The 25,836-nt window shown below is 35.4% G+C and overlaps 1 protein-coding gene across 1 annotated transcript in view; it reads right to left on the bottom strand.

The window, feature by feature from the left end:
- The window catches only part of PPFIA2 (PTPRF interacting protein alpha 2), a 244,068-nt gene that overhangs the window by 47,279 nt on the left and 170,953 nt on the right, over positions 1–25,836 (bottom strand). Inside the window, exons 6-14 of the mRNA XM_068402092.1 lie at positions 24,247–24,468; positions 22,202–22,348; positions 20,078–20,212; positions 11,041–11,124; positions 10,546–10,677; positions 9,511–9,573; positions 7,101–7,192; positions 3,381–3,516; positions 2,660–2,880 (exon numbers count right to left, since the gene is read on the bottom strand). Of these exons, the coding sequence (XP_068258193.1) occupies positions 2,660–2,880; positions 3,381–3,516; positions 7,101–7,192; positions 9,511–9,573; positions 10,546–10,677; positions 11,041–11,124; positions 20,078–20,212; positions 22,202–22,348; positions 24,247–24,468 (1,232 nt within the window). The remainder of the gene's footprint in view (positions 1–2,659; positions 2,881–3,380; positions 3,517–7,100; positions 7,193–9,510; positions 9,574–10,545; positions 10,678–11,040; positions 11,125–20,077; positions 20,213–22,201; positions 22,349–24,246; positions 24,469–25,836) is intronic.

The following is a 25,836-nucleotide window of genomic DNA, read 5'->3' on the forward strand; positions in this document are numbered from 1 at the left end:
CATGTTTCCTTTCAAATGAGATTTGAAAGTAAAAGAAAACAAAGGTGAATATCAAAGGTCAACTAAAAAATAATATTGAAAAGAGTATTTTTTAATCACCAGAATTATAAAATTCTTTTTCTTAATTCCTCCATCCTCAAAAACTGTTTGAAGAATCTGCCCAACAACAAGACTTGATGTATGACATTTCAGGAAGATTGGTTCCTTTGTGAAGGAGACAATATAGGGGAAGTACAGTTAACAATCTGGTTTCCCATAGGAAACTAATTCCAGTCTTAAGTTGGCTTCATCTGATTTTCTGTTGCTAAAGCAAAAACACAAATTGGCAAATGAAATTGGGCCTTTAAGAGGGGAATTGCTAAAATAATCCATATTAATAAAACAAGAGAACATGCAAAACAAATTGTCCATTTCATCCCTACAAATTGATGAAAAAATGACAGTTGTTTCTGAAGTATTGAGTTTTTACGTGAATTTCGTTAAAATAGCTCTCTTGTTAGCAACGAATATAAGCTTCTTAAACATATATAGCCTCAATAAGATGCTTTCACCGGGTTCTTTAGTTTTGGTTTTCAATTGTGATTGCACGTAGAATGAAAAAATGTGTTTAAGATAAAACATTTATAAGTCTTTGCCCATAAATCCTTGTTAGAAGGAGTCTTTTTTTTTGCAAAGAGGAGGACAAAGTACGAAGCATCAAGGTTAAACGAGAGAACACAAAGTTTGGGGAGTCTGACACTGTGAACCAGGCTTTTCTGAGTGAAATGAAGCAAGTACAATAAATGAAACCATAATACATTGAAAATAGAAACCTACAAATTCCTGTGCTGTGATAAATCTTCTTCCTTAACATCCATTTAAAAATTTCTATAAAATGTCTACAGTTCTTTCTGAAATGAGGCATGGCAGAAACTTAAAGGCAAATAATATTTTGAGAGGGAATTATAACAATCTTTTTCATTTTAGTAATCTAACTTCTGAATCATCTTGTATAACAAAACAAATCTAAGGCAAAATACATTTTCAGTCTCTTTTGATATCTCCAATCATTTGATAAACCATTACAGTGTTTGTCAAGAAAAGAAAACAAAACCAAGAAAATGTGAAATGCAGTACATTTTATAAGACTATTCTTGTAGAACCATTTTTCCTGAAACATATTAAAAAAAAAAAGAATACAAAATTAGTTACCTGGTTCTGAAATAATGATGGCGATGGTAACGAAAGCCTATACTTCAGTATAAGCTTAGCAGTAGGGGAAATAAACTACCCTCAGTGGAACTCCAGAAAAAATGGTTATATACAATGTGCACCCTTGCTTCCTTTTTGGGATAAAACTGTACCTAACATTTAAGTCAAGATCCTGTGTGAAGTAAAACAGTGATCTGATTCAGGATTGCACAAATAATATCCCACTACATCATCTGCAGGTACAATTTCTTGTGAAAAGCTTTTAATGTATACATAATTACTTGTTAAATTGTCAAAATGCTAGTATTTTTTAAAACAAATACATTTGTTGCATCTACAGCTTCCCGAATTGGTCACAGTGCTCACTTCTTTGTAATAACAGAAAATACAGATAAGGTTCTCTCTTTTATATACACTGTTTTAAGGAGATTTACCCTCACAACAACAAAATTTCTCTTTGATTCTCTATCTTGACAGCTCTAATAAGAGATTTTAGAAAACAGCAGAGTAATCCTATCTCAATGAAGAAATTCTGGGAGTAGTGAAAGTTGTAGATCTACAACAAAAAGTCTCCCCTGTGAACAGAAAAGTTATTCAAATTCAATATATTCCAATAGAGCTGTCCCTTTAAAGTTGGCTTGCTCAAAGAATGACTGAAATCTGGCAAAAGGTAATCTGGTTTTGATTATATTTCTAACCACAGTCTTTCTGTCTATAGTATTACCAGAAAGTCACTAATACATTTAGTAATCTCCTTCATCTCCTTCTAATGAGAGGATGTTTTTCATACACTAAGTTTTTAAAAGTTACCCTTCCTGAAAAACATGTAAGAATACTCTAAGCCTAAAATATGGTTTTGTTTATAAAGCTCATTTAATTAAAATACGTCATTGGGATTGTCTATCACTCCATTAACTTGGCACAGAAATTAAGATACATTGAATTAATCACCTGTTTCCAAGCATGAAACCCCACTTGAAGCATGAAAAAAATCACATTCTGTGCCTCCATAGAAAATCAAAACCATGTCTAAGAAAATGTGGCTTATATGAGATGTAACATAGGAATAACTATCAGAAGAAAGCATGAAGAGCACTGAAATAAGACATTTCTGATAGGACATCATTAGTGAGTAAGAGGAGTCATGCAGAGCAGTGAAAAAGACCTGGAGAAGACTATGAATCTGTCAAACCTGCCATGCATTAGCATTCTCTAACATATTTCTCTTCAACTGGCCAGCAGTTCTTCACTTGGAACATTTTTTGAAAGGAATTTCTATGGTTAGGAAATAAAGATGCCATTGTTACCTTCACACAATCAATACTCTCATATGAAAAATGGACACATTATCAGTCCTTTCAATGTACAAGTAGTTTCCTAATTGTTACAAACGGTACCCGAACTCATTCACTAAAGGAAGCTTGAAGCTGTAATCATCAGTGCATCACAGCTGGTCCAGGCTACATACCTGATTTCTTTATTGATTGCATCTAGCTGCTCCTGAAGCATCATGGCCAGAGTCTGGGCATCAGAATGGCCACTTGGTGACAGGAGGTCCATGGAGCTGAAAAGCGTTTCTCTATCATCATCATCGATGTCAGACATTTCCGTGTCACTTTCAAATGGATGGCTGCTCAATATGCCAATCTGCTGGGTCCTATTCCACTCGTGATCTCCAAGTGATTTTACCTGAGCAGGAATTAGAATGTACGTGGCTTATTCCATGGAAAACAACTGCAAAGTTGAACTTCTAGAAAATGGGAAAGGAAAGCAACTAACAATTAAGAATACTTATTCAATTATTAATTTGCCATTAATACTTGCAATATTTCTGCAGATGATGTAAAGCACTTTCTGTAATTTCTAATGCTGTGTAAAATTAACTACCAGGAAAATTTACACAAAAATATACCCAGAAAAGAGAGACAGTCAAGTATGCCTCAACTTTGATGTTTGAACTTCAACCTTTTCTGCCTTCATTATAATACAACAGTACTCTTGTCTGAGTATGTATAGAAAAAACCTCTGCTATCGGGTTTTTTGTTTGAGATTTTTTTCATGCGTTGTTGTGGTTTTTTTGTTGTTTTGTTTTGTTTTGTTTTTTTTCTGGAAATAAACGAACTGTAAGCTTAAGAGCCTGAAATACATTCTCTTATCAGGGAATACATGGGAAGAAATTGGGGATTAACCTTTGGTTCGTCTCTGCGTACACCCATCCGGCCTCTTCTAGGTCGCCTTATCACTTTTGTTGACCGATAGTCAGACTGGCTGTCAACCAGTGAGCCCACAGAGTACCTCAGCTCAGTTGATGTGTCAAGGTGAGGCCTATAAAAAGAGTTACAGAAGTAGACTGAGACAGTAATAATAAGAGCAACAATCCAATAACCTTCAGTCTAGGAACACAGATTATTTTTTTTTTTTAAACAAACAAATTATTATGTATCAGAATAAATGACAAAAACATGGCACAAAATATAATTTAAAAGTGAAAACTTGAAGTCATATTACAAGAAAATGAAGGAAGAAAACAAATGAAGGAAACCTTTGCTATTTCAAAATGAAAGACTTGCACAGTAAAAGCCATTGTCCAAAGCTATGACATGAAAAAATAAGCAGATTTCAGGACAAGATAATTAACAGAACTGGCTGCTCAGTGTGCTATCCTGTATATTTTCCTTTCATTACTTTCCTGAATAAATATGCCTGAGGTTACTGTAAGCCTGTTACATGTTCACAAGTGAGGATATCTATAACACTTTCCTACTGTAAGTCTGTGCTCCACATTATGAAAATATTAGTGAGCTGCCCTGCAATATATAACATCAGTCATGAATGATTCATGTTCATTTGATGATCCTTTTGAGAGTTTTAACCCCCAATTTTTCCTGTAGTCCTAGTAAGTCTTGGAACATTGTGGTGAGGCATATACATGACTACTTCAGCATATCTTTTCTTGGCTGCAGACAACGGTCTCTGGCCTTTCTGTCCTTGGTCAAAGAGCAGCAGTAAAAGTTCCCTGCATGGTGCAACAGAAGCATCCTGCCCACAGGCTGTGTAGCCAAGTCAGAAGAGCAAAGGCCCATGAACCATTTGAGCACTCAACTACAGCAGTGGAGACCTGAACAATTTCTAGTTCTTACCACATAAGCAATCTCCACATAAAATACATGAATAACATGATTATAGTAGAAAAATGAAATGTAACAAATACTCTACTAGTAAGACAACTAAATAAGTTTTTGTTTATAGCGACCCCTAAAAAATATTTCATACTTCACTATCTATAAGAGCATAAAATGAGAGTTTAATGTTGCACTTATATTTTCTTTTTTTTTTTTTAAACTTGGGAAAAATGCTTACGGTCACCTACTTACAGGGCTCACAGCAATGTTAGTAATCAGTTATGGGAAACAGAAACAGGAATAAGTTTTGTTCTTAAATGCTTCCCTCACTTCGAAAGGAACACTGTTTAAGAAAATGATGGCTTTAATCCTAGACATAAAAAAGCTAAGTAAGAGAATATCTGCTTTCCAAAATGAAGGAAAGAATTCAGAAAACCATGTCTACCTATGCTGAAAACTGCAGGCTGTAAGCGTGACTGTTTTCCTGAGCTCTAGTTCTGTGTCTGTTTTTAACACAGAGTCATTTTTTCTTCAGAAGAACTTAATTTGAATTGAAATATACTCATACTTGGAAGATTGAAGCATTGGTCAAATTTCAAACACTCACTTCAATAAAGTAAAAGTGAAAGATAAAATATTACAACTGTGGTGCCTGTTTATTAGGAATTGCAAAAAGATTATGGAAGAACATGGAAGCCTGTACTACAAGCTACTTTGATAGAGTGGAATGAGAAAACGTAATTACTGTCTGGTATTATAAGTACTGTGACAAATCTAAAATAATATCAGAAGGATTTCAAGCACTAATACAGTTTGTTTTATAAAAAATAAATAATGTAAGAAAATAAATAATAAAAAAGAGGCACCAGAATTCCTGAAATGTGGGTATGTGCCATAGTAATCAAATCAGATACATAAAAATGTCACAGATACGGAATAATGTTTTAGAACTTAGGTTTTCAGTAGAGCATACATCAGAGCTCATACGGTTGTCATAAATGTCCTTTTCTGAACAACCATTAGTTTATCTTCTCTTATGCTTCCCATCATGCCCCGCAGAAACTTCTGTAATATTAGAAAAATTATGATTTTACCTTTTAAAAAATTCTCTAAAACTCACTTTTTTCATTATACCACTAAGAACACTTGACAACAGTTGAGCTACAAATGTCCTAAGCCCTCCTTCTACAGCACCAGACAATAATCTTTTGGAGTTTTGTATGTTTAATTTGTCTGTATGTCTCTCATCTGTTATACAGTAAAGCATTTAGGGCAGTGACTGTTTTTTATTTTCAGCGTTTGTACCGTATTTGCTGTAATAGAGCTTTGCTCTGAAAATTGATAATACTTGTTACTTGTGCAGGAACTTGGAAGGAAAAAAGAAACAGCCCAGGTTCCAGTCTCTGGCAGCAAATATCTATCTGCTGACCAGCTTCATTATTCTGCTGAAATAACAAAATCCTGCAAATACAGAACTGAACAAATACAGGGCTGAGAACAATAAGTATTAATGCTGATAGCTCCCTGTTCCTGAGAGGGCTGGCAGCTTCGCGAGGTGAGGTCATGGGAGGGGAAATATACTGTTTTAGGGGAACCTGCTGAATTCCCAAGACATTTAGACAGCTTATCAAATTCAAGCAGCCCTTTGACAAGGGCTAATCAGACTCCTGTTTACAGAGCATGAGCTAATGATACTCATCTACGCGGCAAGAAAGGCTGCTGTTCACCAAGGATTGCTGCTCCAAAAACATCTCTGCTGTTTGTTGCAGCAGTTCAATAGTCTGTGTCCTCGCAAGCACTCTCAATAAACAGTGTTGTGTGTGCCTGTAGTCACATTTACACTCCCAAAGGAATAAAAATTTGAACAATTACAAGCATCACATTCTGAATGTCAGCTATTTGCACTTCTCCATGTATAGAAAAATATTATTCCAAGAGATAATAAAATGTTGAGGGAGAAACCATGTCCAGGTACTGAGCTAGGTGTCTGAGGAAATGATGGGCAGACAATATCTAATGCAAACAAAAAAATTATAGTGCTCTGAATTTAGTCTTGGTTCATGAGCTTTGGCTGGCAGGTTTTAGAAGTTGCTTGTTATGAAAACAGGACATGGCATACAATTATCAATAAAGTAACAATTTTATTGTGAGGGATACTTCTAGGCAAGAAGGACTTTCTAGAATTATAAATTCATTTCAGCTGTTAGTAACTATTTTTATGGTATCTTTCTCACTATTTTTCCCATATTGCTTTTCTGTCAAAAAGAGGCACAATGTTTAATGTCCTCTTATGATACTGGCAGATCTGTCTGAATTACTGCCTTCATCTTTAGCTGAAGATTGGTGGTCTTATCCTACACACTAAACAAAGCTGTGTTATTTCTTGCTAATAAAAAAATAATTATTAGACATAATTGATAGAATAAATATGGTCATAAATATGCCCATCAGTTTCAGCATTAAAGATGATGGTTTCAACTTTATTTTTAAGGTTTCCTGGGAAAAAAATGGGTATTTGGGATATACTTTTGAAGACATCCCATAATTTAAAAGACTTTCCTTAGCCTCAGTAATATTTCAGTGCATACTCACTGCTATAAGGCCACGTTTACCTATGAAAAAAGTGAAAAGCAACAGTAATAATCATTGCACAGATTTTACATTTTTAAAGAAATATATTACTATTTTTATGCGTGGCCTGAACACATCCCTGTTGTAAAGGCTTGACACTTATATTTATGTTCCATTTCAACTCAAAGTTAGGAAAATTTCATCATTAAATATTACCTTGACAAGGTGGGTTCGATTAAAGAACCAGCCCTCAATTTCATTTGATCCAGCTCAGATCTCAGTTTCTCAATTTCTTCAGCAAGTCTTTCCTGGAAATGAGAATAGTAAGATATACTTACTTGTGATACAAAATACATTTACTTTATGAGATACTGCTCTCATAAAGCTAAACAAGTAAGATAAACCGAACGTAGCACTGACTGTAATAAGAGAAGGCAGTGAACTCATTCAAGTCTCATTATTGCTAATAAGACCTGCATCGAGACGAGGTTGTATAGCACTCTTTAGTGTTCTTCCACTAGCTGGAAGTGATGGCAGGACAGGTTTGTACTTGAAACTTACTTTCTTCCTATACAACTAGGGTCAGGAAAAGAACCAGCACTGATTTGTGCACCAACTGCAGTCTCCGTGCCAGGCATAGTTCAGCATGCGACATGCCATTTGCCCTTTAGAGACAGAGATTGCATCCCGGCCTTTTTATTTACGAAGGGAGACATAGACTTAGAGCAACCACATTTCAAGTGCTTTATTGAACTGCAGCTTTACAGCTAGCTCTTGGGAGTAGATGAAACTCCAGTATGAGGTGCTGCTGGTAAAAAATGACAGTGCCACAAAACCAGGATTTTTGGAACCAACTAACAAAAAGACTATTGACAGCAACCACTGCGGAAAAAAGTGCTGTTCCCAAATTCTAGAAATAACTACAGTCTACTAATAAAATGAAAAGATATCAAAGAATTTTAAAACAAATTAAGAGACATCATGGGATGAAGAAGTAATGCTGCTGTTCCTACAGTTTAAAGCGTTCAGGATTCCAAAATGCTAGGAAGAAAAGGGATCTGTGCTTAATTACTACCAGATTCAGTAATTCTTATTACAGTATTTTTACACTACTTCTTCATTGAATAGAATTACTGAGATGACTTGGTGCTCACTCTTCTTGTAACATTTGCTAGTTATTTAGAGATTATTAATATTTGCTGTTATGTCCATCTATCTGACATTGCTTCATCAGTTTCTTCATCGAAGTGGACAAATAAACCCTTCAAAGTGTTAACTTAGAAGTTCTAGAGTCAGATGTATGTGGTTGTGTGTGAAAAGGACTCATCTTCAATTGCAGAGTGGTAGTGGATGTGTTCTATTTATGTCATTTCCCACCCTTAAGCAAGAATCAATAAATTTAAGAAATAAAAATATCTTTGCAAAAATACTTTTGATACAAATGTCAATTTTTATACCAGATTTTTCATCTTTGTCAAGAGTTGTAATGTACATTCAAGCCAGAAAACAGACTGAAAAAGAATTAGCCACTGTATTCACTTCTACTCTTAAACACTTCGACTGTTAAAACAATAAAGTTATGTTGGAGATAACATTGACAAAATACCTTATTTACACAGACAAAATTGGTATCCATCATTCAGGTTTAGATTCTCTTGTAGCAAAGTGATAGAAACTTCTGTTTCAATTGACATAGCTTTAGAAATGTCCTTTTTGTCATCTAACTTGATGGTGAAATATGATCCTGATTTTGTGACAGCTGAATCACCTTATAACTGTGGTAGTACAGCACAAAAATTTTATTTATTTAAAATGCGCTACAAGGTCCTTTTTGGGACTTTAATCTCTCTGCCTTTCTACAAGGTTATCAGAATGTAGATGAAAATAACAATTTATTTGAACAGATACTTCTTTTGTTATTTTTCTCAAAGTTCTTGATTTTAGATGTCATATGATATAATTATATTAGCATTGAATGGAGCTATGTTTTTAAAATTCTATACAATCTCTTTATCTCTTTTAAATGGATTTGATACACTCCAAAATTATTCTACGAATCTGAAGGCAGATATATTTGTGAATCCTACTGCGCTCAAGGCAAGCATAACTTCAAAACAAAATCCTAACACTTGGGATTGGAATAAATATTTATAATTAATTTGACTGATTCACTAAACAATATTAGGGGTTAATTTGCAATGAACTAAGAAAGGCCACTTTCAGCTGTATTTAGCATAATGCCACTGTACCTGTTAAGAAGAATTGCATCAAATCAAGCAATTACATTCTTCACTATGAAAGTGTAACCACTTATGCATACATCTCTGTTAAACAAGAGTTTTTCAGAATTAAAACTGATAGAACAAAAATTCTAGAGCCAGTGCAATCAATATGAATTTTAGTATTGCCTTCCTGAGGCTACGATCTCAACCATGAACTTACCTCAGAATAATTGTTAGAGGCCCTCAAAGGCTAGTTAAGACATCTGGGTGTTTAAAGGAATTATCTTTGACACCAGGAATATTTTGTATGCCAGTCGGACAATTAATACACCATATACATACTTCCAAATTATAAATGTATAACTTTTGATAAAAACAGATAAAATTGCAGTATTTTATAGTACCTTGTCATGTAAAGATTCTTCCAGATTTTTCCTGAAACTTTCAGATTCTTGAATCAAAACGTTCTAGAAATAAAAAGAAGGAAAAAAACAGATAAATCAGAAAGAAATTAGACATATCTTAAATATCATATATCACCATATACGTTTAGGCTCCATGTATGAGTTAGCAAATTTAAGTAACAAATGAGCCTTCATATTCACTAGACTTTAAAATTAAAATCCTTTAATGCTTCATTTTGAGTATATATTAAATTTAAAACACTGGAAATAATCTAAACATGTAGGACCATGTTCTATCAAGAACAGCAAAAACTTTGCATTTTCCTTGAATTGAGCAACTGTCACACTCAACTATTTCTCCCAGGTTGTTCTTTTGGCAGGCCTATTTCTTGCTCTGTATTTTGTTTCAGTGATATAAACCAGAAGTACATCCTCTGAGAGGTTCTGAAATGTCCTTCTGAAAGACACTGAAAGATTCTCTTCAGATCAAACTGAAGGTGAATAAGTAGAAGAGGGAGGGATTAAGGAGGGTGAATATAAAGGTCATGGGATTTGAATTTTGCAGGCCCATTGTCTCACATCACAGAAAACCTGTAAATAACATTCCCTCTCCGAGGGTAGATGCTGCTTCTGTGGTGACAGCATTTCACTCTTCCCAGAGGAAGTGAGCTAACATCAGCAGGTTAAAATATGGGAACGACAGCACATCCAATACATGGCCATTCCTCAGTTCTCATCCACTTTCTCTCACTGCCTCATACTGTGTCATGCACTGGTCCTTTACAAGCGCTTCATCAGACTCCCCGCTGATAAAACAGGGACTCATAATATTCAGCATATCCAATTTGCAGTAGTTCTGGAAAGATTCTTGAGCGCACTCTTGAATTTAGAGTTGAATGTATTAAGTTAGACCATATTTGTGGTAATATTTTGTAATACAAAATCAGCATCATGCCTCCATCCCAATAAGAGTAGAACAGGTTTCACACAGAAATGTTTATTAAGTTCAACTTTACACCGCCCTTTGCACTGTACCTTTTCTTCAAGTGCTGCCATCCTCTCTTTTAAGTGTAGCTGCAGACGCTCATTGGACTCTGTCAAAAGCCTGTCTACAGTATCCGATAGTCTTTTGTTGTGCTCCTCATTCATTTTTTCTCTTTGTCTTGCCTTTAATGTAGAATAGAAGAGACAGCTTGGTAGGGTCCAAAATTAACCAGTACAGACTTGTATCATTAAAAAATAAAAAAAAATATGGTAACTATAGCCATTTAAAGAAATTCCACAGGAAACATAATTACAGTTATTGATTAATGCACATTCATTTTTGCATTAGCAGAATACTTTGAAAGCTGCAACTAGACATAAACTAGTATATTAAGATGGTTAAGTAAAGCAGGAAGATGCTGCCATCACTGCTATAAATAAAACATTTACCAGTAGATAGATTTGTGTGCTGGAGTGCATAATGTAGTGCTATATTGACAAATCAAAAGATGAAAAGTGCACAGAAGTTGTCTGCAATACACATACTCTTTGAAGTTCCTGATTCTTCTCTTCAAGTTGAGCTTCTAAATGTCTCATACGTTCCTCAATGTTTCCATGTCTTTCTTCTGCCTGTAAAAAAATAGAAAACTCTTTCTGTAATTTAAGTGGCTTTGTAAGTTTTTATCTCATTAAGGTTTAAACAAAACATAAAGCAAGCTACTACTAACTGCAAACTTAGTATTCCGAAAAGAAACTTTATTTAAACAGGCAGCTGAACAGCATTGCTTGAAATGTGTCAGCTACAAAGGCCTGTTACATCCAAGCATCAGCAAAACATTGGTTATTTATGAGCAATGAAATCAGCCAAATGTAACATGCAGACTGTGCATGGTTTGAACACAAACCTGCCATCGTAAAATTGTAAGCTCCTGAAGCACTGAACTGCACGATGGTTGATTATCAATAAAAAAAATATAAAAGTTAAAGAAAATGAAAACAAATCAGATGGATTCTATTTAGCAATAGAAAGTAAAGTCCAGTAGGACTACCTTCCTACGTATGGAGATCATTTCTTGTAGTTTAGCTTCCATAACATATTGATAATCATCAGATGAGGTAGAAGAGGTTGGATCAGACTAACAAGTCAAGGAAAAGGAGAGGGACAAAATTGAAAAATCAGAACTAAAGACACTGACACTGAACAGAACACAGCACAGAATGCTTAAAAGAAAAGTGTGACTGAAAATTTAATACTTTTAACTGACAGACTTTTACATGGAATAAACTACACTGATACTTGGTGAATATGATGCGGTTGATGTGGAGAAACTGAAAATAATGGAATGCTAAAAAAGCTATCAACCTATATATGGTAGTTAAAGGTTAGTGATGGCTGGCTGACGACATATTACTACAGAGTGGATTCAAAGCAATACTCTCTAATCTAATGGTTTTTTTTTTGTATTATGGCAAACTAAACACCAGAACAGGACTCTGTGAGGCCAATGTCAGAAAGTCCTTTATAATTCTTGTATCATTTTCTAGGAATGAAAACAATGCATAAATACTAAATTAATGGATCAGTCGGTTACAGAACTGTGTAATGTTATGGTACATTCCCTAATTTCTAGAAAACAAAGAATGTCAAAAGAGACAAGGCTCAAGCTTTAGTATTCCATTTTAGAATACACTACATAAACCCTTTCATACAAATAAACAATATAGTTTTCATCCCTTTGAAAGGAACCACCCTGGTGGACCTCTGGAAGATCAAGGTCATCAGATAAAAGAACCTATAAATAAAAATTCATTAATAGGAATGAGAAGTCATTACTGAGTATAGAAATGGTAATCCATCCAAAGATTCATTACTACTTCTGACAGAAGTTGACCATAATTAGGTCATTTGTTGCAAAACATGAATATTCATGTTATTGTCATATCAAACAAGTCTATGTTATCATTCAAAATGAAAAAAAAAGCCCTTAAAGAAAGGGAAATGCTATATTGGATTTGTTGCTATGGAAACAGGAATGTGCATAAGGCGTATAGACAGTGCTACTGATGACTTTGAGTTGTTAGCTCGCGCTTGTCAAATGCTATTTCACTCTGTCAGATTTACCCTCTCTTAAAAAGAGATCCTGAACTCCATCTTTAGATGAGCAAACTTTAATATGTACAAGAAATACTAATTTTACAACTGTATTTTTTTAGTGAGACTGTTTTTCATACTGCTGCCTACTAATGATTTATCAGAATAATTAGGAGTAGATATCAAAGTAAATCATAACTTAAAATTACCCATTAACTTAAACTCAGTAGTATTATCAGGACCAAAAGATCGGACAGAAAACAAGCCCTGTTGATCCAGAGATTTATAAATATAAACTGCAGCTTTTGATGTGAAGACATCCATATGAGAAAATCCTGCTTTGTATAAACACAAGAATAATGCTTAACTTTGAAGATCTCTACTATTCTTTTCAGAGTAGGTATATTCACAAAACTCAGATTCTTGCAAAATTTAAGGAAAAGTCAGTATACTTTGTAACGAAGCTCATTTACTAAGTGCAGTTATCATTTCTGATCATGAAGCAGGCATATTGTGATGTATTTGAACTTACTCATTATCTGAAACTATTTTGTCTGTTTATTATGATTTGGACCAGTGACAATCCCTTTATGATTTTCTTTATCTTATCTTTTAGTTTTACATAATAGTTTGTTTCAGCGCACAAATGCTAATGCATTGCTCCCTCTCCCAATTGGATAATAGAAAGATAGCGTTGAAAAAGCAAAGTCCCCCATGATTGCAGAAAACCAGATCATGGTATTGATTCCACAAAGTGACCAAGCTTTATCCTCCTGTGTAGAATATAGAGTTTTCCCCTTTTTGAGTCCTGCCTGCTCTATTGGTTCAAGGCCTTTCCTTAATGTGTCTTCAAGGGTCAGGAGAAGATTTGAAACCATTAAAGCTCTGAGCTGATGATGGAGAAGGCTTAAGAAATTCCACCTCTTTTTGAAACCATTTTCATTGAGCGAGATGTAGAACTCATTGGGGGTATCATCCTACAAAATTAAACTACTCAGAAGCTTCATTAGCTGACCGCAAACTTTAAAAGCAAATTACTTAATCTTCACTGCTTCTATACACTTAACTGCAGGTCAATGCAAAATATGAAGATAACCAAACGTAACACTTTTAGGTTCAAAGGGGTCTCTGATATGTGGTGCCATCTGTCATAACCTGTCCTTGAGAAGCTGGTCCAGCTAGCTATATCATTTACATTTATTTTTCAAACTAAAAAATAGATTTTTCAGTCCAATCATGCCATACCTTACTCCTTAGCAGAAAGCAGCCTTTTCAAGGCATAAAATAATTGTGGCATTAGGCCTAACTATTATTTGGAAAAGGAGAAGGAATAAAATTATTGTCAGAATTATGTCTGTTATCTGAATTCTTTCTGAATAGAAAACATTATTGAAAAAAATGTTTGAATACATTCTGAATAGAAAACATTCTTGAAAGAACATGATGTTCTCTTAAGATTCTTGTAGTATCTAATTCTGTTCTTTCATAACTTCCTACTGCTTTAATAATTCAGTAAGGTGTATGTTTAAGATACATATAAATCTTTTTGCATGACAGTTTTCAGTTATTTTACTAAGAATATTAAAATGGTGTTAAAAAATCTTCCTGAATGTGGCTCAGAGTACCTGTACTTTGCTTTCCAGCATAAAAGAAAAGAGAGTTGATCTCCACATTCATCTCCCTTTACATGTCTCTGGTAGGATAGAGACTTTAAAATCAATTAAAATTCACTATGCCTTAGAATCAAAATAAATGTCATTGTTCAACACACTTAAAATGTATCTGAATATTTTTTGTTTCCTTTATGTGCATTTAATTTGCTTGTTCCTAAAGTATTATTCTGTATTACTCTAAGAGAATGAAATTATTTTATGACTGAGACATTAAACAATTAGGCTCAACTGCTTGTCTGGCAGAGGACAAGCACAGGTGTGCAGCCTTAGTACCTGCCCTGGGCTCTAATGCTATTTAGGAATTTTAACCACTGGTTCTTACATGCCAAATGCATGAGCAGCCCCTGCAGCAGGGACATGAATCAAAAGGGTGCCCTTTGTAAGGGTTAGGGAGACAGAAACACAAGTACATACTCCCTTTTTCTCTCACTTGCAGAAACCCACCTGTAGACAAAGACCTGCAGTAGAAAAGAGCAGCCCCTCCATCTCCTGGTGTGCCAAGCTGGAACACACTCCCAAAATGAGGGTTTCAACACCTCTCATTGCCCTTTACACTGAGAAAGGCCCCAATCTAGGTCTCAAAGAGACCCTTCCAGACAAAAGGACCTAGAAATTAGCTGTTTCCCTAATGGATTTGCAAATGCCTCCTGCACAGACTTCCCCAGGCCAGACTGTTAGGCTTGACACACTGTGGTGGCTACACTTTTTTGTTGTCCGCATGTGTTAGTCAGCCCCAGACATTCCCACTGCATAGGCTCTTTGGGAGACTACCATAAAATACTGAATCTCTCAGTCTCTGCCTCGTGGCTTGAGGCACGAGGCAGAGGCTGAGACACCATGTGTTACTCATGTTGCCGTTAGCAGAATTTCAGATACACGTGAGAGAGAAGCGACAACTGTGGACTCTCATAAACAGAAGTTGGATTTCTTCTGGCTTGCTTTGCTAAGAGTTAACTGAGTTAAAAACTTTCTAAAGTGGAATTTGCGTGACTACTTGCTTGGCAGACCTTACCCTACATTATTCTTTTTAATATATGACTTGCATGCCTGTTTGATAGTACTCTGTACAGGAGGATTAGTAAGACACATGGTGTGGCACTCAGCAACCAGCATTTAAAGCATTTAGCCAGCACATTCAGTTATAAATAGATCTGTGAAACTGTGTATCTTAGACTGGATTAAAAATATATGGAAAAAAACTAACAATGTCTGACCCCTACAAGATACCAGCATGAGTGTTAATGCTCACTTTGTAATCTGTATACTATGAAATAGCAAAGAAATAGCCAGTATAAGCCAGTAACAGACAGGAAAATTTTTCTTTGAGGGAATACCAAAGCAACTTGTATTACTGCTCTCTAACCCTGTTAAAATTCTGCTGCTGCTCCTGCTGCTAATGCACCCACAAAAAAAAGTTGCTTTCATATCATCTGTTACTGTTGGCACTGCACATTTTCTAAGTCTTTGCATCTTAGTTGAAAAAAAAATATCCTATTTCAGATGCAGAAAGCACCTGTACAGTACAGGTGCTATAATTTTTCTTCCTCATGCTGACCTGAGGGAACAAATCCAAACTGTTCTAACAGTACAAGCCAATTTCCACAGTTTTGAGACTTTGACTTTTGAACACCTGCTGTCTCCAGGTTTTCTGCTGGCTTCTTATGGCACACATTCCTTTGGCTATCCTTTGAATGAGTGAGTTATTCAAGAAGAAAGAATGCATTCTTGAATCAAGCTATGCAACTGAAAGTGAAAATAGGTGATCATGGTGACTGAATCGCAACAGCCCACAGTTACCAGCTACTTGTTCACATGTCCACTTCTAACCCATTATAAATGTGACAAAATATGTCGGCTTAAGTCACCCCTGTTTCTGAAACCCAGCCTTTCAGTCACTAGATATCCACACACTCTTGGCTCCTCCTTCATTTCGCTACTACCTTCTACACCTCATAGGTTTAGTAAGGAACACCTTCCATTTAGCTCTGTCCAAACATGCTTCTTTCATTTCTTCCTCCTATCAGGACAAAATCTTCTGTGGAAAGGGAAACACAAGAAGAGAGGTGGTTTGAGAAGCCAGTAATGTGTTGTAAATGTGGAGTTTTCTTAGGCTCCCTCCCCATAGAAGATTATATATTTTTTTTTCCCAGAAGCAGATTTATCAACTTCCTTCTCTGGCTAACACATCATCTTCTCTCTCTCTCCCTTCTTCTCAGAGAGGTTTCTGTCTTAACCACATGCACTTATGGAGGAGAACTGCTTTCTTCCCTTTCATTTTTTTGCAACTTCTTCCCTACTTAATGCAAAACAAATCTCCACATTGTCACGAAATAACCATTGCGTCCCACTTGCCTCCAACTTTCATGTCATCTTTTTATCACCTTTAAAATAAGCTGAATGTGTTACTATGCTAAATGTAGTTTATTATGATTATGGTTTCCTCTCCTCCATCTCAGTGCTGCTCTAATGCAGCTAAAAAGCACTGTTGGTATTTCTGGTGACCTGCATACAGAAGTGACGGAGTAAAACGGTGACTACTGTCTTGTCACCAGAGATGTGCCATGGTACCTCTGTTCCACAAGCACCTAATGGGTGAGTGAATGGAAGTAGGCGGATGCTGGTTGTCTCCACTAGACCTCTCCTTGAATACATGCAAGGAGAAAGCATGTTTGACAGACCAACCATCTGAAGATTCTAGATGCTCCAATATCTGTCCCTTCTGAGGGAAAAAAAAAATCTTACAGAATAAAGAAAGGTTTAGTTAATATTGGAGGGAGGTTCTTTCTACTACCAACTGCCTCTTCTCTGGGGCATGTAAACAGACCAATACTGTGACAGTGAGTACAAGGTGGCTCAATGAGTCATGGCAGTCTAAATCTTGGGATACATGCCGAGAGCTGTGCTACTTGTCATGACCAGACAGGTAGTGCGATGGCCAGGCAGGACGGCACAGTACATAGGATCATGCTGTTCCAGGTTAGTCTGCCACAGGCTGACTAACCCTCCAGTTGCTCACCCAATGGGCAGAACACAGTGAAAACAAAGCCAAAGAAAAGTTCAAATGATTCAGGTAAATTTATAGGTACTTATCTGAGTTCACTGAATAGTCCAAACTTTTGGAAGTTCACTCCTTATGAACTAGTTTGGGCATGGAAAAGTAGCAAAAGACATTCACTAGCCCATATATATAAAACAAGAAAAACAACTTGTTTTAAAAACTGACACCATAGAAGGATCTCATTCTACATCCTTCTTTTGCAGAATCCCAACCCAGATTTATTATAAGGGAGAGTATAATAAATTGAATGCAGAATTGTAACATGCACATTTTAAACTTGGGGGGGAAATCACATCCAAATCCAGAACATGTTCCGTTTCTTCTCCACATGTGAATAATTGGTTTTATATTTTACCCACAGTGAAGCAGTCGTGGCTTCCAGTTATCCCATACTACTTTCCTTCAAAAAACATGTAAAACTTATTAGGCTTAACTCACCTCTTTCATATGATTGTAACCTCATTAACCTCAGAGAAGCCACTTTGAGGTAGTACAAAAGAAAAGAGAATCAGTTTTGACTTTTTTGCAGTGCAGAAAGACTAGCTGATTCAGGGGGCTCATCATTTACTGAGTATACATGGACATGCAGTGACCGTAGCTCAGGTAGGCAGACTTAAGGTAGTCTGAAGTCAGTTAATTTCAGCCCTACTGACGACGTGTATGCTGGCACAGAGCTCAACAAAGGGAAAATTAATTAAGCATTATTCAGCCCTTTAGGAAGGTATTGCAGCTTTCATTGAATAGCTAGTGTGGTAACTACACCAGCTAGCTAATTTAAAACTACTTAAGTAAGCTGCAGTGACTACAGCATTGTCCTTGGTTCCCAAGCTACCTTTATGTGATCCATGAAAAGTACTGGACTTTAAACTTCAGAGCTGTCAAACCAGCACTTTAATAAGCTCTACAGTTTGCAAAGATGTTGTATACAAGATATATATAAAACACAGGCTTATTTGGCCTATTGGCCAAAATTCTGACATTCTTCTTCATGTCATGTATTCCAAGAGGGCATACTCTTAAATAAAATACATTTCTCCAGTTTTTCATGTAATCACAGAGAAAGGAACAGAACTGGCATTACAGTCTAGTACACTTCCTAGAGCTTCCCGCTTGGCAAAAACTTTATCAAAGTACATCAAAGTGAAATGGGGTGGAGTGTCAGCTCTGTTCACAGCTCTCTAACCGCATCCATGAAATAATGTAAAAAGACAAACCGAGATGTGTACTTCAGCTTTATGGTCACAATAACAACAGTATCTCATGGAAGTCCTTGAGTGCTCTGCATGGTTGAAATGGGATTTCTTCTTACAATATTTGCCATTAATATATGTTCAAGGAAAAATGCAGTTGCAAGAAAAGACATGCTCGAGACTGCAAAATACTTACTGGTGCCTAATTGCTGGAGAAATTATTCAGGAAAAATCCTCTTAAAATAGAAAACAATATTTTTAAGCTACTGAGGGCATTAGAATATGTGATTGTTTGTTGAATCAGAAACAACTGAAAAAAAAAGTTAAAATGCCAATGGATTGCTCTTATGTGCACCTGAGCTTTTATTAAAATGCAGTGATATTTGTTTGGTATTTCATGTAGCTCTCTTTTTGCTGATTCTTCTCTTTTTCCACCATTTTCAGTTTCTCTTTCAGATTCCCACCCATTCATATAAGCCTAAAGTGGACAGCACAAAACTTTGATTACTGAATAATGATCTTGCCTTAATAAAATAAAAAAAAGACCCAACCCAAATCCCCAAAAAGCCTCTCTTTCTTTCTACTTCTTAACTAAATTACTTAAAAATCAGACTTTATTAATAAGCTGCTCAGCACTTAAGGCTCGCTATAAATAGAAAACCATGAGAACTGATAAAAGTCCATCAAATTTAAAAATGGCTAGGCACATAAATAGCTAGAAACATTCCTTGGCAATAGAGAAAGGAAAGCTTAGATAAATCAGAATGATATGTAATAGAGTCTCTTAAATGTATTTTTCTTTATTTGTCTGATTTTAAGAGACAAAGAAGACATATTATCATTATATGTCTTTATGAAGCTGATAACACCTGAGTTGTAGTAACTACATACACACCTGAAAGTATTAGAGGTCAATTATGAAAACCATACTACTGAAAATTTATTTTTCTCTTCTTATTTTTCTGCAAGAAAGCTGCCATATAATAAAGTTATCAGAAAAAACAGTTTGAAGTCCTCTCAGGGTTTCACATTTGTCTGTGCAGATATATGACATAAAGAATCATTCAAAACAAACCTTGTATGTATGCACGTAGTCTTCATTTGTGCTGTACAAATGATCCCAGCTGCCACTAAGATTTGATTTTACAGTACTTACTGGAGTGAAAATAATTATTGCTTTACATACATAGTGTATGAAAACATACAGAAGAACTACGTAAGTGTAGGAATGGGACTTACCCCCACCCCTCTCCCCTTAAATAAGAAACTCTTATGCTGTAAAATGAATCCACCTAGGATAAGTAATGCTCACTTGTATTGGAAATATATGACTCCTTTGTAAATATAGTCTAGGCTAACTTACAGATAACTACTTTTCCTATTACCAAAATGCTAAGAATTACAAACATGGCATTGAGACCATTCCTGGTTTAACTTGTGGCACATACTTATCAGGAAACATTTTCTTCTTTCAAATCAGCTTGATACTACTTTTGTTTTGTCCTTGAGGTGAGGAATCGGGATGCAAATCAACATTAAATAATGGGGCTTCTGAATCTCAGGGCAGTACCTTAGTCAGAGCTGCAATTCTCTGAGCCAGTTCAGCCTCCACTTCGGGTAAGGTTTCAGCCTTCCTCATTGTCTGCTGCAGCTTCTGCTCAGCCAGCTCTAGACGCTCTTGCAGCTGTCTGTTTTTGTCTTCCAACTGAAGACCAAAGATAGATAAACAGATATAAAAAAATAAAATCAGAATTAATATTTTCCTTCAATTTCTTGGGCTTTGGGGAAGCGATCAAAACTCAGTACATGAGCATAGATACTCCACAACCTGGGAGAGCTTATTGGAAAGGTATTAACTCAAGCATGGAACCGTGTAGGCTGCCAGTCTCTCTAATGAGTGACTTGAGACTCAAGGATCATATGAAGGTGAAGAAAAGGACTTGCAAAATAGTACTAATGAAGGTGAGAAAAAAGCTCCTCTGGTCCATGCATTGTTTATCTGAGCAAAATAAAAGTATTGGTGCCAGTAAAATGAGAATTTTCTAAATGGAAATATTGAGTCCATCTCACAGAAAAGCTTATGTATGAGCTAAAATTGAACAGAAGGACAATTCCAAAAGGACAGAATTCTCAGCAAAGTTTCTGAACAAATTGCCAAATGCAATTTTCTGAACAAAATCCAATCATATATTAGGAAATGTTAAAACTGACATTTCATTCACGATCATATCGTGGTTGCTAGTTGCTTAAAGTTGCAGTGATGATGTTCATTGTGAACCTACAATTAAGTCTAATTTCACAGAAGTGAAATTGATTAATCTGTGATAACCATTGAAGAGAAACAGGAGGACTTTTGATAACTGCAGTATTTTCTGGCCTACTGAGATGCACGACACGATTAAGAATTTTTTTAATGGTTTGATAAGTGTTTCCTGCTTTCCTGTTCATTCCAGGTAATAGAAGACATAATGAAAAAAAGGAGTATGCTTTTAGATTCTTTTTTAATCCTTCAAAAGCATTAAAAGGTAGGCTTTTCACATCACAATGCTGCAAATAATCTCCAAGTCTGCCTGTATACATTCTAAGCCTAGTTCTATTGATCACTGCTTTGAGTAGGTAGGCCTCTGCAGCACAGCATGACTTACATTGGCAGCAATAAAAACTTTAAGGACAGATGCAAGTACCTTACTTTTCCATTGTCGGGTGTGTTTTTTTCCCTAACAATTGAAGATACCTCTTAAAATAGTCAAAGGAAGCTGGCAGAAGCTGGAGAATTTGAGTTCTGATGCTTTAATTTCATAGAATCGTTTTGGTTGGAAAAGACCTTTAAGATCATCAAGTCCATTTCCCAGAAGATGTAGTCATACACGTATATATACACACATACAGAGGGATGTGTGCATGTGTGTGTCAATATATCTGCACACAATCATAGAAGCAGAGATTATCAGATCATACGGGCTTATTTCTCATATAGCATTTTATATTGTTTGAAGACATGATAGGTAAAAAAAATAAAGAAGTCTGATACTGAGGCTGAGGAGCAATTTCATCTTTTACAGTTTGAATTATATTCATTTCATGTTAGCTTTCAGTTAACATTGTATTCTTCAACCTACAATCATTTTTTTCTGTTCACTTTATATTTCAGCTTTTGGAATCACCATGGAAACGAAGTACCACGGGAGAAAACCGCACAGTCATTTTATACTCTTTTCTAAAACATATTCACTGATAGTTTAGATTTGTAAAATTTTATTTACACCCTACTAATACATGACATTATCAGAATATATTGTATGCAAATTTTGATCTTTCCTGCACAAGGGAATTTCTTTTGCTTTTTTTTAATATTTTTTGTTTGAAAATAAAAATTCAGAAAATTGTTACATAAGAAGCAAATATAATCCTTTACTTAGGGGATATGACTATGTGCATTTATGCAAGACACTATCAGAAAACACAGTTATTTTCCAATGCTGAATGTACACATTGTTTTGGTATTCACAGTTGTAGCAGTTGTTACGAAGCACAGAGATGCTGAACAACTTAGGTTTTTTTTAGATTAACTGATCTGTTGATTAAAAAGGAATAGATTAACCTAATGGAAACCTCCTAATGTAGATCTGCCCCCTTTTTTGCATTAATTTTCATTGTGTGTGAAGAAATCAACTGAGTAATGCAGATACTGCACCTGACGTAGGATGGCTTCCTTGTTTGCCAGTTCATTTTCCAGCTTATCGTTCATGTCATGTATAGAGGTGGATTCTCTCTGTGCACTGAGGTAGCGCTTCTCCAGTGTAGTTATTCGTTCTTCCATATCTTCCTTTTGTGCCATTGCCTAACGTGACAAAAAAACCATCAAGAACCATGCAATTAAAATGCTACATAATTTTATACCAGTTTAATTTTCGTGTTAACAGTAGACAGGGATGTAAGGTGTGATCAGCAGTATTTTTTCTGTTTTAAAGAGAATTTATTTCCTTTGGGATTTCTTGTAACTATGATATTTAAAGCATTAGCTGTTGAGTAGAGCAAACAGAAAAAATCTTCACCTTATGGATAGTTTCCTAGTTTCTATATTTTTCAGTGAAAAAAAAAACATAGCAAATGCAGCTCACATTTACTTGTTTGCTTCTTAAACAACAGCAGGCTTGATCAGAAAATAGAAAATGTGATATAGTTACATAATAGTAGAAACATAGTGCAGTGATGTGGGGAAAAAATGTATATGCCCATTTCTACTGCTATTCCTGGATCCTGCTAAAATTTTCTGCCAAATACATGTAGCAGACAGGAGGTGACATGTCCTGAAATTTCAGGAAAACAAGTGACCACAATGTTGGATACATAACATAACCATGACATATGGGTATGTTATGTTACCCATATATGTTAAGGATTTCTTTAAAATCTCGAGCTTTTTTTTATTGACATGACAAACCATAAAAATGGAAAAAACATAAAAATAGTAATTACGTATGTAATTCATTAAAGCACACAGAAAAAAAATCCAATATTTTATCCAAGTTACACAATACTAAAATACCCTTCTTGTTGCAGGTATTTAATTTTCTGCATTGGGAAGACTATCTTTTGTGGCAATATGAAATAATGAAGACAGGCACTTCCACAGTTATAAATACCTTTCGCAGCAGATTTTGCACTGACATTTGGTAATTATTCTACATGCAAATGTATTAGTGGCCGCTTTGCTTAGGAAGCCAAGGGCCGAAAGCAACTAAGCCTGTAGGTGGTGTAATGTGGCATTTAAGGAAGAAACAGCAAGAGACAATCAAGTGTCTGTGAGACAGCAATATTTGTCAAAAGGTAAATGAGTGTGGAGATGTCAGAGACTCCTCGTGATATACTGTAGCAGCAGTGGAAAAGGAGAAACATCACAGTGCAAACTATTTTTTGTAACCTGAGAAAAATGATACGATACTTAAAAAGAGGAAGAGTACAAAGATGTGAAGACACTTTGAGGCTGTGTCAGCCATCAGAAGTTCTGAAGGAACATTTCTTCCAGATAGAAATAACAGGTTAAATATATACATCCAAATGCATATATATATACACACACACATACATAAATCCATATGAAATACCTATATTGTAGAAAGCAGTGTAACAGAAAGATAACTAATTTCAAAATACTAAAACAGATTCTAGAAGCCAACCATCCACATATATTGAGCTCAACACAAGAGAAGATACTCTGGAGAGTACTAAGGAGCACCACAAATCTAAGAGGAGGAAAGAAAAGGAAAATTTAATTATATTTCCATTTATTAAGAGAAGGGAATAGCATATTTTAATAGGGGTAACGAAGTTACCACACATGAGTAAATATTATAATTGTTTATAAAACAGCCCAGGAGTCTTAAAAAATGTACTTTAGACTATCTACATGACCAGCATCTCTATTTAACAAAGTTCATCTTAAAAACTTGAAATAGCTGAAAACTTGCCAGAATGCACTCTAGTAATGCTAAGCCACAAGGGAGCTGGCCTTCCTCCTATTAGAGTTGCACATATACACACCCACTTTTATGAACACGGTTTTAAAAAGAGATTTCTAGTACTATGTCTTACTGTAAACTTTGTGTTTCCTACATCCAAGGGCTTTTATCAATGCTGAACTTTTGCTTCCCGTATTCAGTGGCCTCTATCAGTTTGCATTGAGTATCACGGGAACAGCAATCAAGAAACATGAGATGAGTGTGGTGAACTCCTTACCTCTCTAATGTCTCTCTGATATTTACTGTTCATTTCTTCTGTTTTAATAAGCTCTTTTCTGGCAGTCTCTGCTTCCTGCTCTACTTCTCCCACCCGGGAAGACAGCGCAGCCAAACGTTCTTTCATTTGTGCCATTTCATAGTTTTGCTTTTCCAGTAGTTCCTGAAGTTCAACAACTTGACTGGCTTCATCGTTTGAGTCTATGGAACCATTTGACAGGCGCTGTTAACAGAGAAGTGACATTATTTATTTATTATCTTTTAACATGGGCTCTACCTAAAGAATTTCTAAAACAGAAAGTATTTTAAAAATTACAAAATCAACTAGGAGGAGAAAAATCACGGTAGGTAAGACAGGTGTAGTTATGAAAAAAAATGCAAGATATTAGTATTCATTCATTTCAAGGGATTCCAGAGTGTAACATCACATAGAGAAGTAAACATTTACATTAAGAATACTATAGAAAAATAGCTTTAGTTTGACATTATGGCTCCTCAAGTACAAATTGCAACAATACTACTCCTAAAAAGCACCAACTTACACAGCTTTTAAACTAAATCAAAGTCTATTTCATCTGCAAAATAGACCACACTGCAGATAGGAAACAACACTAATAAATCACAAATTCACTGTAGCAGAAAGTGCTTAGAGTCTGGACAACATACTGGTTAGGTCTACATTAGAAACAAGTTCTGCTGAAGTAATTTGTGTGCTGCTCAAAGCCCTGGTATGAATATAAAGAAAAATATCAAGAGTCCAGAACTCACACTGCATTTGGAATATGATCCCAGGAATATTATTTATATTGTAAACAAATGATTTCAGGAAAAAAGTGCATTCACTAGCAGGACTTGCTGGCATTGCGTCATTATAATAGATAGTCACACTAATCTTTTCCAGCATAGGCTAAGCCATGGTTTCATACAAATGTAATTATCTCATGTCAAAAAAATAGGCAAAAAGAACAAGCAAAACCAAAATTATTTGATTTTGAACTGTAGCTTGAAAAAATAAAACCAAAGTAGTCCAACCTGTCACTAACTTTCTTGATTAGGTGCAATTTTATCAGTTAAATTTATATTATGCAGTATGGGAACAAAGTATTTCGCTGTAACTGTAATTTTAAATAGGTTAAGGATGTCAAAGAGCATCATACAGGAATATTGGTCCTAAAAGGTGCTTGTTGTCCTTCAGATGGTAGGGTGTATAGCAATGCATATATGAAATATTCCTAGCAAGATCTGAGAGGAAACCAAGCTTGCTTTCATTAGCACTTCTGTATTATTATTGTCAGAATATATTTATACAGAAATTTTCTAGAAAATTCAAAGAATATTACTTTGCTTAATGGCTTTAACAACATTCTTTCCCCAATCAGCCATCAAATGAACCCACATCAAGACCACCTGTCCCTCTGCAGATCATTGAATAAAATTATTTTTCTCTAAAAATTCATTGCATCAAATAAAGCAGTTCCAAAATTGCTTTCTTTATACTAGTTAATTATATTATCTTGACATTTTATATTAGCTACTGAACCATCATTGATCGACTTTCAGTGCACCATGGTAAAATGACAATAGCAATTAA

Source organism: Nyctibius grandis, chromosome 5 (genome assembly GCF_013368605.1).
Source record: "Nyctibius grandis isolate bNycGra1 chromosome 5, bNycGra1.pri, whole genome shotgun sequence".
Taxonomy (NCBI): Eukaryota; Metazoa; Chordata; class Aves; order Nyctibiiformes; family Nyctibiidae; genus Nyctibius; species Nyctibius grandis.